This window comes from Hesperophylax consimilis, chromosome 23 (assembly GCF_061612785.1).
Source record: "Hesperophylax consimilis isolate HC1 chromosome 23, BYU_Hcon_1.0, whole genome shotgun sequence".
NCBI classification, from domain to species: Eukaryota; Metazoa; Arthropoda; class Insecta; order Trichoptera; family Limnephilidae; genus Hesperophylax; species Hesperophylax consimilis.
Genome location: NC_142858.1, coordinates 22090328 through 22102782, shown reverse-complemented (window position 1 = coordinate 22102782; position 12455 = coordinate 22090328). Strand labels below are relative to the sequence as shown.

Here is a 12455-nt window from a genome sequence, read left to right as displayed (position 1 = left end):
GCCACTTTCCTGAATGGCGTATTAGCTTCCTAGCTCTTTTTTTCAGAAGATTTAGCTCCTTTTCAATACAAAATAGGGGAGTAAAACAGTTTTCAGGGAAAAGGGAAAAAGCATAAAAATGTAGGGAAATTCTGGCCACTTTCCAATTACGAATGTTTTGTGGGGAATTATTCTTTCCTGAAATTCCCTAGCAACCTCCCACATGTATTGGGAAAAAACATTGTGGGAATCCAGTACTGAGCAAATGGACATTAAAACCATTCGGTCCCAGGCTTTACAAGCTTTTAGCTTCTTTTCGGGAGAAGTCTGGCTTTATTTTGAAAATCGAGTTGGCAACACTGCTTACTAACCAAAAGTAATTATTTCTCTATGGTTTGGGAATAAACAGGCGTCTTGTGCGTCTAGCAGTGTGAAAAATTTCGATGTGAATTGAATTTTTTTTTATTGTTCATTCTAAACGCATTTTGGCCGAATTTAGATTAAAAACAAAACCCCATCTTTTATATTTCGGTTCTATTTGACCTTCCTCGTAAATTACAGTTGATTCTTCATAGATAATTTGTTTTTATTTGCGACGAAAGGTGAGAGTTTTGCCGATTCTAAACTAAATGACTGAGCGAGAGATGCTAAAGAATTTGATTTATTGATATTTGGATGGTCGTTGACTCGTTTATCGGTAAATACTTGTGATACACAACTTTTTATCAAGTCACCCCGTTCATCTTCATCCATTTTGAGCTAAAATGACATACGGTAGTTTCATTATCGACTTTCAATGACTTCTTGCTTATACATACTCTTCGTCTACCAAATGCTTTTAGCGGATCGATCTCATTCTTCATTTCTCTTTCATCGTTCCATTGTTAATCTATGTTATCATTTATCAGTGTCTTTCAGTGCTGCTGTATTGAGCTCTTCTCTCTTGTCATAAACAGATCTGGTGGCTAATTGGTATATTGCCCGCTCGCCTTGTCACTAGTGCTTGCTTTTATTGATATTTTAAGGATATAATCATATTTCATTAAATCAATCGAAGTAATTACATTGTTAGGCATTCGGTCTCTGTCATACTGTTGTTTTATAATCGGAAGTTTTCGCCCTATTGCAGTTGTATCTATACACTACACCGGTATTACCTTTTGATTTATCTGTCCTGCGCAATATGCACCGAGTTTCGCTCACACTGACCATGTGCAGAAATGAGAGAGAATTGCACATATGGCTACACACTGAAGCTTATATCTTGCATTTGTAAATCATCTGAAAGTATGCAATAGTAAAATGAAGTATTAATTTGCTCTGTGGAGGTTGTGATGAAACTAACAAGTGTTTTGGTGTTCTGTTTGCAAGCCTGGTATGTCATGGGAGATCTAATAAAATGAAGGAGATGGTCGGCGGATGTTGCGTCTGTTCAGACGAGCGGGGTTGGCCCGACAATCCGCTCGTCTACTGCGACGGCGCCAGCTGCACTGTGGCTGTTCATCAAGGTGATTATAATACATACATAGATACTCACTTTACTTTCTTATTGCCAAATGTTTCTTTCTATTTTGCTTTTTCACTATATTATTATTGCGCAATGTTCTTATTATTCTATGTATGTATACCTTTTAGGCCCATCGCACAATACATTCACAAGCGACTCGAGTTTTATATGCGTGTTATACACGTCGCTCATAAGTTTCCTCCATACTATTTTGCTAGGGTTTGTATGTTTGACGTCAGTCACACTTCTGACAGTACTAGTCGCACGCTATGCGAGTCGCATATACATCTATTTATTACTTTTGTTTCCTTTTCATATTATAATAGTATATATTTTATTCTTTTCATTTTCTAATAGTATATACCTTTCTAAAAAATTTTATTTTATTTTTTACAAACTCTTATTGCCTTTCAGACATTTTATAAGCACTTCATTCTTGCTTATACTACTTTATTATATATTACTACATATAATTTCTTACTTTGACTTAATACTATACTACAGATTGCTACTTATATTTTATTTATATCTCTTTTTTTCATACTTTTAACCTTACTACTATTTACTGATTATACCGTTATACTTACATTTATATTGTTGCATTCCTTATGTTGCTGTACTATTCTCTGTAATTTAGTATGTGAATGGCACATGTTGTGCCGTATATGTGCAAATAAATAAATAAATAAGAATGTCTTCCGAACATATTTCAATGTTAAAATGAGGGGAGGATATGTGAACCCAAAATATTCTTTTAAATTGTTTTTTATGCTTGTAATGAAGATAAAGAACATAGTCTTCATAGCTAGAGTCACTTGACATCGTATTATTTCTACAGCAGCATGTGACATAAAGAACAAGTACAGTAAAATACGGGTACCACTGTGTATGGAAAACAGCATTAGAGAGTAGCATATCAGTAGGGGACTTGTGGTTGCTTCGCAGTAATGTAACTTGTAAATATTTCTGTGTGCGATGGGCCTTAAGCCGCGGATACACATGGCAGTGAAAAAGCTTGCTTATGGCAACTAACTGGCATGCTAACTACTCGTGTGCTTGTAGTAGTTTGTCAGTATAAACACGCTAGGTACAGTGTATACTGACAAACTACTAGTAGATGGCGGTCCCCGACGAAATAAGAAACGAACTGCAATTTATTTTTTTAAAGTGGCGATCCTGTATTCTTCAAGCACTGGTAGCTGCGATAGTGCATAATGTCGTCTTTTCATCGCCCCACCGAACCATTTTGATAGCGAAAATATTAATTGTCAAAAACAACAAAACAGCGCATGTACACTTTCACCCTGCTAGCTACTGGCAGAGAGCGTTCGGATATGCTGCGCGTCCTCCATCACTACCCCCACCTCACACAGCGTCAATCAAACATCATGCTATTGAGTGACATACGTGCCACTAACATACGAATTACTAGCAGCGACATGATACACATGCCACTGGCACGCTGAAGACCGCTACTGGCATGCTTTTGAGCGAGTTAGTAGCATGTATTTCTGCGGCTTTACTGTCCCCTAAATTTGTCTTCTCCTCATTGCCTGTCTTGTGTCCTATATGTCAACATAATATTACGTGTCTTTAGAACTGCTTCACTTTAAAGTATGGTTATAAAAACTGATACACGTGTCAAATGTGTGATTTTATATCTACGTGTACTTTTTTAAGGTTAAAGTAAGTAATACATGCTTACTTTAACCATCAAAGTAAGTAATAGCTTACTTTAACCTTCAAAGTAAGTGATAGCTTAGTTTAACCTTTAAATTAAGTAATAGCTCACTTTAACCTTCAGCATGCCAAGATACAAAACAAAACTTTTGTCACCATGAGGGGTGACAATGTGACCCCAAGCATTTTGTGATTTTAGTGCCTTTGTCCTGTTAATTCACCAATTTTATTGCAAATTATTCTTTTGGCTAATGCATTTAATGTGTTCTCATAAAATAATTATCACAACATGGTTAATTTTATGATAACCTACTCATTCATCAACGAACGCAGCTTCCTGCCGCCACGGCTTGGGTTGTACTGACGTACAACTAGTCGGTAATTTGGTTCTTGCTGACAGTCAGTCTGTGGCACCTAATGTCCTTATCCTCTGAGTGAGAGTGAGTGAGATAGCACTCCTCACCCAAAAGTCAGTGTGCGAGTAGACTGACCCTTAAGCGAACTGATACGCGAGTATAAAATATTTGAATTATTTTCGAATATATTAAAACAAAATTAAAGAAATTCACGCGGGACTTTTATTTTCGCCTGGAGTAAATAACAAAAATCAACATAAAAGAAAAAGTAAATTATAAGTTAAATATTTACATAAAAATATTAATTTACTGATTACATAATATAATAATGCTAGCGAAACAACATGTTGGAAATATCTGATTAAAATTTTAGTATGGAATAAATGAAAATATCAACAGAACTGAATTTTTTTCCAATCCTATGTAGCCTTTGAACTGGAGAATAAATAAAATAGTTGGTTTTAGATGAATGAACAAAGAACAACACAGGAAGTCTCGTATTATAATTTGGTACAACGTTATAAGCTTGTATAAGTCAGTTGCATCCATTAAGCTATTAACTAATTTGAATAGAAGTATCAAATCACTCATGGTTCTTCTGTAAGATAAGCCTGTTAAATCAAGTAATTTCATTAAATTAACTTAATTAGTTTGGAAAATAGAAATAAGACAGTTTTGCAAAAATACCCCTGAATAGACACAAACTGGCCAAAGCAAGCCGCTACTAACGCAGATGATAGAAACATTGATGTTTTATTCGTGTCTATTTTCACCACACTGGTAGAACTAATTGCTGACTATAATTTATATATGTAAATGTAACATTGTGTTTTGTGCTCTTAACCCTTCCCCTTCCAGCATCCTAATGCGTTTCCTTTTTAAATTAAAAATTAAAATCTAATCTCAGCATTAATGCGAAACTGTTTGATTGCGATTGATGTACCATTTCATAATTTATATGTGCCACCCTTTGACCATCCCTCCCACTGCGTCCTTTTCCTAGGAATAATATTCCCCTTTAATGTGTATCTCTTGACACTGGTTATTCTCCTCTCAATCCCAGGCCACTGGTCTAATGATGTGTTTCTCTTCCACACGCAGGCGTATCTTAGCGTACGTTACCACAATCATTATTATGACATATGAAAATATTTAAATGTAAAAAAATGTATTTTTATTCTTATTTGTTTTTTTTTTTAAATCTTTATTTAGATGTATACAAATCAATGTGTCCTATGTCTGTGAAGGTTTGTAGTAATTGTATGTGCCTATTTATGTATTAACTGAGTTTTTATAACTAAATTTTTCTCACGTAAGTGAGAACATCTGTAAAAACCCAATATAAATAAATAAAAAATATGCAATTAACTTTCGTCTTCATGCGCATTAAACGATGGAGAATAGAGAGAAAGGTCCCAGACCTCTATTGAAGTTTATTATTTTTCTTTTACTGTTCACTTAGTAAATTTAAACAATAACTTTAAACTATGTGATTGGAGCCATTTTTAAATCCTTTAAGTAGTATGGTTAATAAACTAATCTCTTTTTTTTGACTGATCTCCTTTTATATTTTCAATTAGTCCTCGGTCGATCGTGATCGACCTGATACAAACCACCAATGATTGTGTCACTTAAAAAAAAAATTCAATCGTTTGATTGACGTGCTGTCATCTCATTCGACTCCCGTTATGGGCTTGGATATATAAACTTTATGAACCGTATTTCCGACTAACCATCTCTATTTCTGTGTCGCGAGAACGAGACTCGAGACACCCGGTCTACACAATTTATACATCTATTTTATACGTCAACACGGTGGTGCCGGATCGATCTATCTATGGCATTTTTCTGTTTACAAGAAACTGATCACTTCGCCAGTGGGTTGTGATCGATCCAGGACTATTTTCAATCTTTGGATTTGGAAACTCAACCTGCCATTTGTATATAAATTTGCATAATGTTTATTTTTTTATGTTACTGGATTTCGTTTTCTCATTTCAGCCTGTTATGGCATAGTTACTGTCCCGACCGGACCCTGGTTTTGTAGAAAGTGTGAGAGCCCCGACAGGCAAGCTAGAGTGGTAAATACCTTTTGATTTAATATACTTTTATACTAGAGTCACAATTACGCAGAATATTGTGTTGAAGGAAGTGAGGGAGTAGAAGGTTGGGAAATGCCTAATTTATTCAGATCTCTCACTAAACATAGCTAAAAAAAGGAATCACAAGCAATGTTTCAGTTGTAAGGGGTGGCGCTCACCAGGTCTATAAGGAGATTATCTAACCATCCTGGAATTAGGTGTAGTAGGTACCCCGTGACATCTGGGTCGAGACCCAAAGATTATACCACTCTGCCATGGGGGTAATTTTCTTTATACACTTTTATTGTCCCAGGCTGACGGTCCCTAAAGCCGCATACTCTTCTGCGAGTTGTGATTGTAACCATTAGTATGTAGGCTCTAGTATGTACGCAATATCAAAAACACTAAGTGCCCTTTGATTCACAGTAAAAACTGACAGCTGTCGGCTCACCGTGAGCCATGTATACCATGTAAATCTTATTTCGAAGTTACACCTAGGAGAGTACAACTTTACTATGGTGACATCAAGAGAATCAACAGATAAGAGATATACTATATATAAAGATAAATTTAAGATCGCTTTGACCATTTTGTGGCATAGTAGTTCTAAGCATCGGGTTTACATCCACGCATCGCAGGTTCAATTCTTTGTGAGCTAAGTCCACTATCATAGCAACCAACCCCACAATGATTACAGCTTTTAATGATAAGAGTTACTGAAGGTACAGTTCCACGGAGGGGGCAGTCTGGAAGTTGAAGATTGATCTAAGATTTCATGTTACTTGTATTCCAGGAATGTTTGATTTTCTTTTAAAAATGTTATTCCTTCCTTATCTCATTGAATTTCTGAATGTTTCAGAGATGCGAGCTATGTCCCTCGCGAACAGGCGCGCTGAAGCGCTCCGACAGCGGTGGCTGGGCACACGTGGTTTGCGCGCTCTACATTCCCGAAGTACGCTTCGGAAATGTAACCTCCATGGAACCCATCATCCTCCAGCTGATACCTGCTGAGAGATTTAACAGAGTAATTATTATTTGTAAACATACAACTGACGGATGTATGGATTCTCCTACCCAAAGTGACGAGTCCCCAACTCTACTTGGAAAATGCGAAGAATATTTTCAAAGCAGTTTCGGAGACATTAACAACTAAAAATATAGAAACTAAACTTTTATTGTGTTAAATAATGAATTTGTAAAGAAATAATGTATTCAGATGAATATGTTTGTTATAAATAACATTACAAAATAGCAGAATATGTAGAATTTACATGGAACCTTAAAACATGCTTTGGGCTAGTAGCTGGCATGCTAACTACTTGCTTGCTTTTTATTCAATAAACACACGCTAGATACAAGCATGCTAGCTACCCACATCTCTGGTTTCGTGCACATAGCTGGCTCAGATGGAGGTCCTGAAATATAGAAATGAACTACAATTTTATTTTTGTAAAGCGGTGAACCTATATCCCACAAGTACTGGGAGCTGCAATAGTGCGTAATGTAGTTCAAAGTCTTTTCATCGCCCCACCATTTTGATAGTAAAAAAAAACAACAAAACAGCACACAAACGTTTTCACTACTAGCTTCTTCAGACATGCTGCACATCCCCTACCACTCCCCCACCTCACACTTTGTAGCACTGGCACGCGAAAAATCAAACACCGTGCAATTGGATGGCATACGAGCAGAGATGTGCAAAATGGGTACCCAAAACCATTTGAAATGCAAAATGGAAATGGGTCAAAACTTTTCCATTTGAAAATGCAAAATGGTTTTTAGAAAAGCATTTCAAATGCAAAATGCAAAATACCCATTTTCAAAATGCTTTGAAAATGCAAAATGGTTTCTCAGGTCAAACAATTAAAATAATTATAGAATTTAAAAAAAATTTAATAATGGACATCAATGTAGAACAAACATATTACATGATGGTAAATCCAAAAACACCACGACTACAGATTATGAAACCACAAAAAATTTGCGCGGGAATGATGTTGCCAACGTAAAAACATAGAAACTGCTATCTAACATTTAATATTACAGCGTCATGGCTCCATGTTCAGTATTTGAATCAGTATTTTTTGTAATGGTATCCCTCAATTGCCAGGGCTTCTACCGGGGAGCAACTTGACAAATGTAAATTATCTCTCATAGCGAGGTTGAGGACCGACTGATATTTGGGGCTTATGAAAAAAAGATGAGTGGAGATAGTAGGAAGAATGTTGCAAAAAAGCATTTAAAATGGAAAATGCATTGAAAAAAGCATTTAAAATGCAAAATGGTTTTTAGAAAAGCATTTAAAATGGAAAATGCCCATTTTGCATTTCCATTTGAAATGGATTTATTTAAAATAAAGCACATCTCTGCATACGAGCTACTAGCATGGGAGTTACTAGCAGTGACACGATATACATGCCACTGGCACGCTGAAGACTGCCTTTGAGCAAGTTACTAGCAAGTGTATCTGCGGCTTTACTGCTTATAAATGTCATAAAATTTAAGGGCAAAGAATTTTAAATTAATTTAAACAACGATTTTATGTTTTTCTGTATTATTTTCAGGCATGCTACATTTGCCAAGAGACTGGCAAAGTCAACCGCGCCAATGCTGGTGCTTGCATGCAGTGCAACAAAACTGGTATTTATTAATTTTTATTCCTATACCTAAATTTTCTTACTATTATAACATTTTGATTTAACTGAGACCCATAGATAAATCATTTAAACGCTTGCCGTTTGGATGTTAATACAAATTCAAAAAATCTTTGTTGAACACATAAATAAACAAAAAAAGGATGCTTATTGGTAGATACCTACAACCTATTTCTTGTGATTACAGCATTGCAAAAATCACAACCTAATTTTATCAAGAAGCTGCAGGTTGATTTGAACTATTTTTAAATGTTACAAGAAAATTTTCGTTTTTATTAAGTTGGGTCTCCTGCAACCAAATGTTTTCAACAAAAACATTGGTTCGGGCCACAACGATTCTCGTTTTCCATTGGCCACGAAAAACAAAATCATTGTGGCCATACTCCAATGTTTCATGTTTGTACAAATATTTGGTTCAATGTATGAGGTAATATTGTCACTGGAGACCCGGCTTTGGGTAGCTCATTAGAATGAAACAAAAAACATAAGATAACATTGTCGAATTGAATCATGAATCTGAATATAAACTTTTACTTCTAAAAGTACTACAGTACTAATGCTGGGAGATGGGACCCTATGTATGTGGCCAAAAAAAGTGTATTATACTTGCTTATTATCTAACTAACCTTGTAAACCTACATAGAGATCAGTGGTTCCCAATCAGTCGTAGATGTTCGAAGGATCCACAGGGGTTGCATGAAAAGCCCTGGCTTGCAAGTTAGTTGGTGATCTGAATTACTGTTTTATTTACAAAGTATGCATGGACCAGACATTTTTCAAGGGGTTTTTGGATAAAGTTATTGGGAATCGCTGCTCCAGGTGCTATGCTCAAAGATATTTGATGTAAGTGAATAATGGCCTTTCTGATATTTGTTGGCACCCATGTTTGTTTGTTTGTCTGCAGGGTGCAAGCAGCAGTTCCATGTGACGTGTGCGCAAAGCCTGGGCCTGCTGTGCGAAGAGGCAGGCAACTACCTGGACAATGTCAAGTACTGTGGGTATTGCCGCCACCACTACAGCAAGCTGGTGAGTTACTCCCGACACGCTTGGAGAAGTACCAGTAGTAGACCCGTGAGATTTGACCTGAATGCCGCTGATTGCTAACCTTATTCGATACCTATTCATTCTTCCACAACCCCCTGACCGATGTTTGTTAAGATTATATAAGTGATTTGTAATTAGTTGGGCATTCGTAATAATTTACTTATTGGATTTGTAATTAATAAACTTTAGGAAATTTGTTTTCCACTCAAAAAGCCTAAAGGTTGAATTCCCCATAGTATTTGTTTCAGCGTGCTGTCCGAGTGCAGTGGTGGGAGGAGTGGAGTAGAGTGGTATGCTTGGCGTGTGTGTTGTCCGGTGTACTGTATTGACTTGTGTTGGGAAGGTTGCAAGTGCACGAAGCATTGGCTTTATAAGATATTTTCATATTCCAGAAGAAGGGCGGGAATGTGAAGACCATTCCGCCCTATAAGCCCATCTCGCAAGACAGTCCCTCGAGTGACTCTAGCCCTGAAAAAGATTTAGACACGTCCCCGGCAGGAGCGGTGGGGCCCTCCGCCCCCGAGGCGGCTGTCGCTACCGTTTCGCCACAGGCCACTACCTCCAAAGGATCTGCCAAGGCTTCGGTATGTAAAACCATGTGGCGAGGTCATATGCTTTAATCGGTGTCAGTTTAGCTTTCATTCTTGTTGTCTTTTGTGTGCCTGTATTGTGTGTAAGAATAAGTAGACAGTCACTCCTAATCGTTAATCACATCACATTCTCACAGGGGTCAGGAGAAGGTCTAAATAATAACAGAATTCATCTTTCTTCCGTTTGTCTTTTTACTAAGTAGGTATTTACTAAAATCTGTGTATTGTATCCAACTTTGGTTCTTCTTTAACATTCTTTTGGTCGTCACTTCATTACCTTGTCCTATCCATTACCATGACCAGTACATCAGTAGTACGTTTATGATTGAATATCACTCTATATCAGCTTCCCATCATACTGATTGTCTTGTGTGCTTGCAGACCCCTGGCCGGAAAGCGTCTACTCAGAGTGCGTCCGGGGAAGTGGCCCGAGCGAGCTCTGCCAACGCAAGACTTGTGACCACCAAATCACAGTCAGGTAATCTAGATTATCTTACTTGGACGGTTTACAAGAAATTTTACTAACACTTCCCTACCACTATGTCCCGCAACCGTATATTTGCAATACAATTATTGTGTAATATTTCAGCATCCAGTTCGGAAACGCCCTCCACTAGTGCGGCTTATTCCAAACCGTCACCCCACGGAAGCAAAACTATTCCTCATTCCACTCCTTCAACAAGCCGAGGTACTTACCATAGAACCAATTTCAAAAGTTTATGTGTAAATCCTGTGTGTGAATGTTGTAATTCCTTAAAAGTACCATTACAATAAGATAATTATTGTGTGACATTTCAGCTTCAGGTTCGGAGACTCCCTCCTCTAGTGCAGCTTATTCCAAACAGTCTCCCCATGCCAGCAAGGCTATCCAACCAAAACCATCCACCAGCCAAGGTTATTAACAACATGAACTATTCAAGTATTGTTGACATTGTATGTAGGTGGTTTGTGAGGTTGCCGTGGTATTAACGTATGTTTCGCAGGGAAAAGTGAAAAGGCGACGCGCAAGAAGTCCCCCTCCCCGGCAGACAGCCTGCGCAAGGGATCGGGTTCTGGGTCATCTGGGCCCAGTCCTATTCCTGGATCCGGCACCGGATCCGGACCCAGCCCTAGTCCCGGCCCTGGACCTGGAGCTGGCCTCAATCCGTCACCAGCTCCTGGTGGCGACGGACCTGTTACCATCACTACACCTGCAGGTCAATATCTCTCTACATTCTTTACTAGTCCCTGGTTTGGAGCCTTATTGCAGCCCTTCACTTGCAACTTATAATTTTGTCTTCAGCATCTTGGGTGCCTAGATTGCCTAATGGCATTTTTTATAACAGAAGATTTAATCATTGTTAATTGAAGTGTATCATAAAAAATTATCAGTAATTAATTGTACTTCAACTAATGTAACAATAATTTTACATGGAGCCCCACAAGCTTTCATATTTTAGTCACTAATTGCACTGCCCACATCCTTAAACAGCTTTAAGTATTGTGCATATACACTTACAAGCCGAGTTTGCGGATAGTTCGTTTCTTTCCCATGATTCGTAGTTCTGTTCACAAGTGTACACATGCCATAACACCAGCCAAAAAAAGTAGGAGACATCAGAGTTTACGACCACAAACTATGGGTTTGAATCCCACTTAGTGTCAAAGTACAGGGACAAGCTCACTCACAGCATAAATGTTTGGAGTTTTCTTCTCTCGTATAATAGAACCTTGTAGTATATTAAAGCCTGTATTATTGTTTACAGTTAGCCCACACACCACTCCGAAGGGCCCAGCACCCGCAGCCCCTGTCAACAAACTGCACCAGGACCCTGTCGTGATTATCAACGAACTCCCCATCTCCACCACCACCACTTCTGGGTAATTTAACTTTTAATATCCAGTGTACCAGTAATTTGTTTCATGGAATTCCGTTACTTTCTCATTCTAGCGAAACTCTAGGTGTTGCATCCGAAACCGCTTCCGAATTACAGCTTCAGATGAACATGAATTGTGGACCATAAATGAATTAAAACGATACGAAATGAAATGGTGTTTTTGGAATTGGGTGATAGTATATGAAACAAGGTATGGAGAGAGAGAAAAAAGAAGTCCAATCACTTATCTCTATGAACAAAATCACAGTATAGTGAGTTCAAACACAACACAATCACAATATAATGAGTTCCACCGCGATACCTTGTGGTAATTATCGCCACAACAAAACGAATTAATACTTAAAACGATTCCAACATAGTCAACTTTTTTCTTTTCAAAGATTATGTATTATAATAAAACAAATATGAACTATTAACGACCTAATTTTACTGTCAAATGATTATTATGATGTATGGGATTTTTTTTAAATTGTTTTTTGAAGGCATATATGCTTACACTGGAGTAGGAATGGTCATTATATAAACTATATACAGTAGAACCTCGTTAATTCGAAATCCACGGGACATCAAAAATCAAATTTCAAATTAACGAATTCCCATGTAATTCGAAATTTTAGGAATAAAAATTTAAATAAAAATAAATCGAGTTTCTCGATCGCCCCTCAAATCCGGGTAGTATCTTAGGAG

At 37.5% G+C, this 12455-nt stretch overlaps 1 protein-coding gene across 4 annotated transcripts in view; it reads left to right on the top strand.

Annotated features, from left to right (window-relative positions):
* The first annotated feature begins 389 nt into the window (after window positions 1-389).
* LOC149412458 (uncharacterized) overlaps window positions 390-12455 on the top strand; it is a 54679-nt gene continuing 42613 nt past the window's right edge. For 2 of the 4 annotated variants that reach the window (XM_089646075.1, XM_089646073.1), the window contains exons 1-12: window positions 390-581; window positions 1351-1487; window positions 5524-5603; window positions 6463-6627; window positions 8168-8243; window positions 9162-9283; window positions 9694-9885; window positions 10273-10369; window positions 10481-10579; window positions 10690-10785; window positions 10875-11087; window positions 11637-11751. In XM_089646075.1, coding sequence (XP_089502201.1) covers window positions 1379-1487; window positions 5524-5603; window positions 6463-6627; window positions 8168-8243; window positions 9162-9283; window positions 9694-9885; window positions 10273-10369; window positions 10481-10579; window positions 10690-10785; window positions 10875-11087; window positions 11637-11751 — 1364 coding nt within the window. In that variant the 5' untranslated portion in view covers window positions 390-581; window positions 1351-1378. Of the gene's footprint in view, window positions 677-1350; window positions 1488-5523; window positions 5604-6462; window positions 6628-8167; window positions 8244-9161; window positions 9284-9693; window positions 9886-10272; window positions 10370-10480; window positions 10580-10689; window positions 10786-10874; window positions 11088-11636; window positions 11752-12455 lie in introns of all 4 variants that reach the window. The other 2 variants (XM_089646074.1, XM_089646076.1) reach the window with 2 other exon arrangements.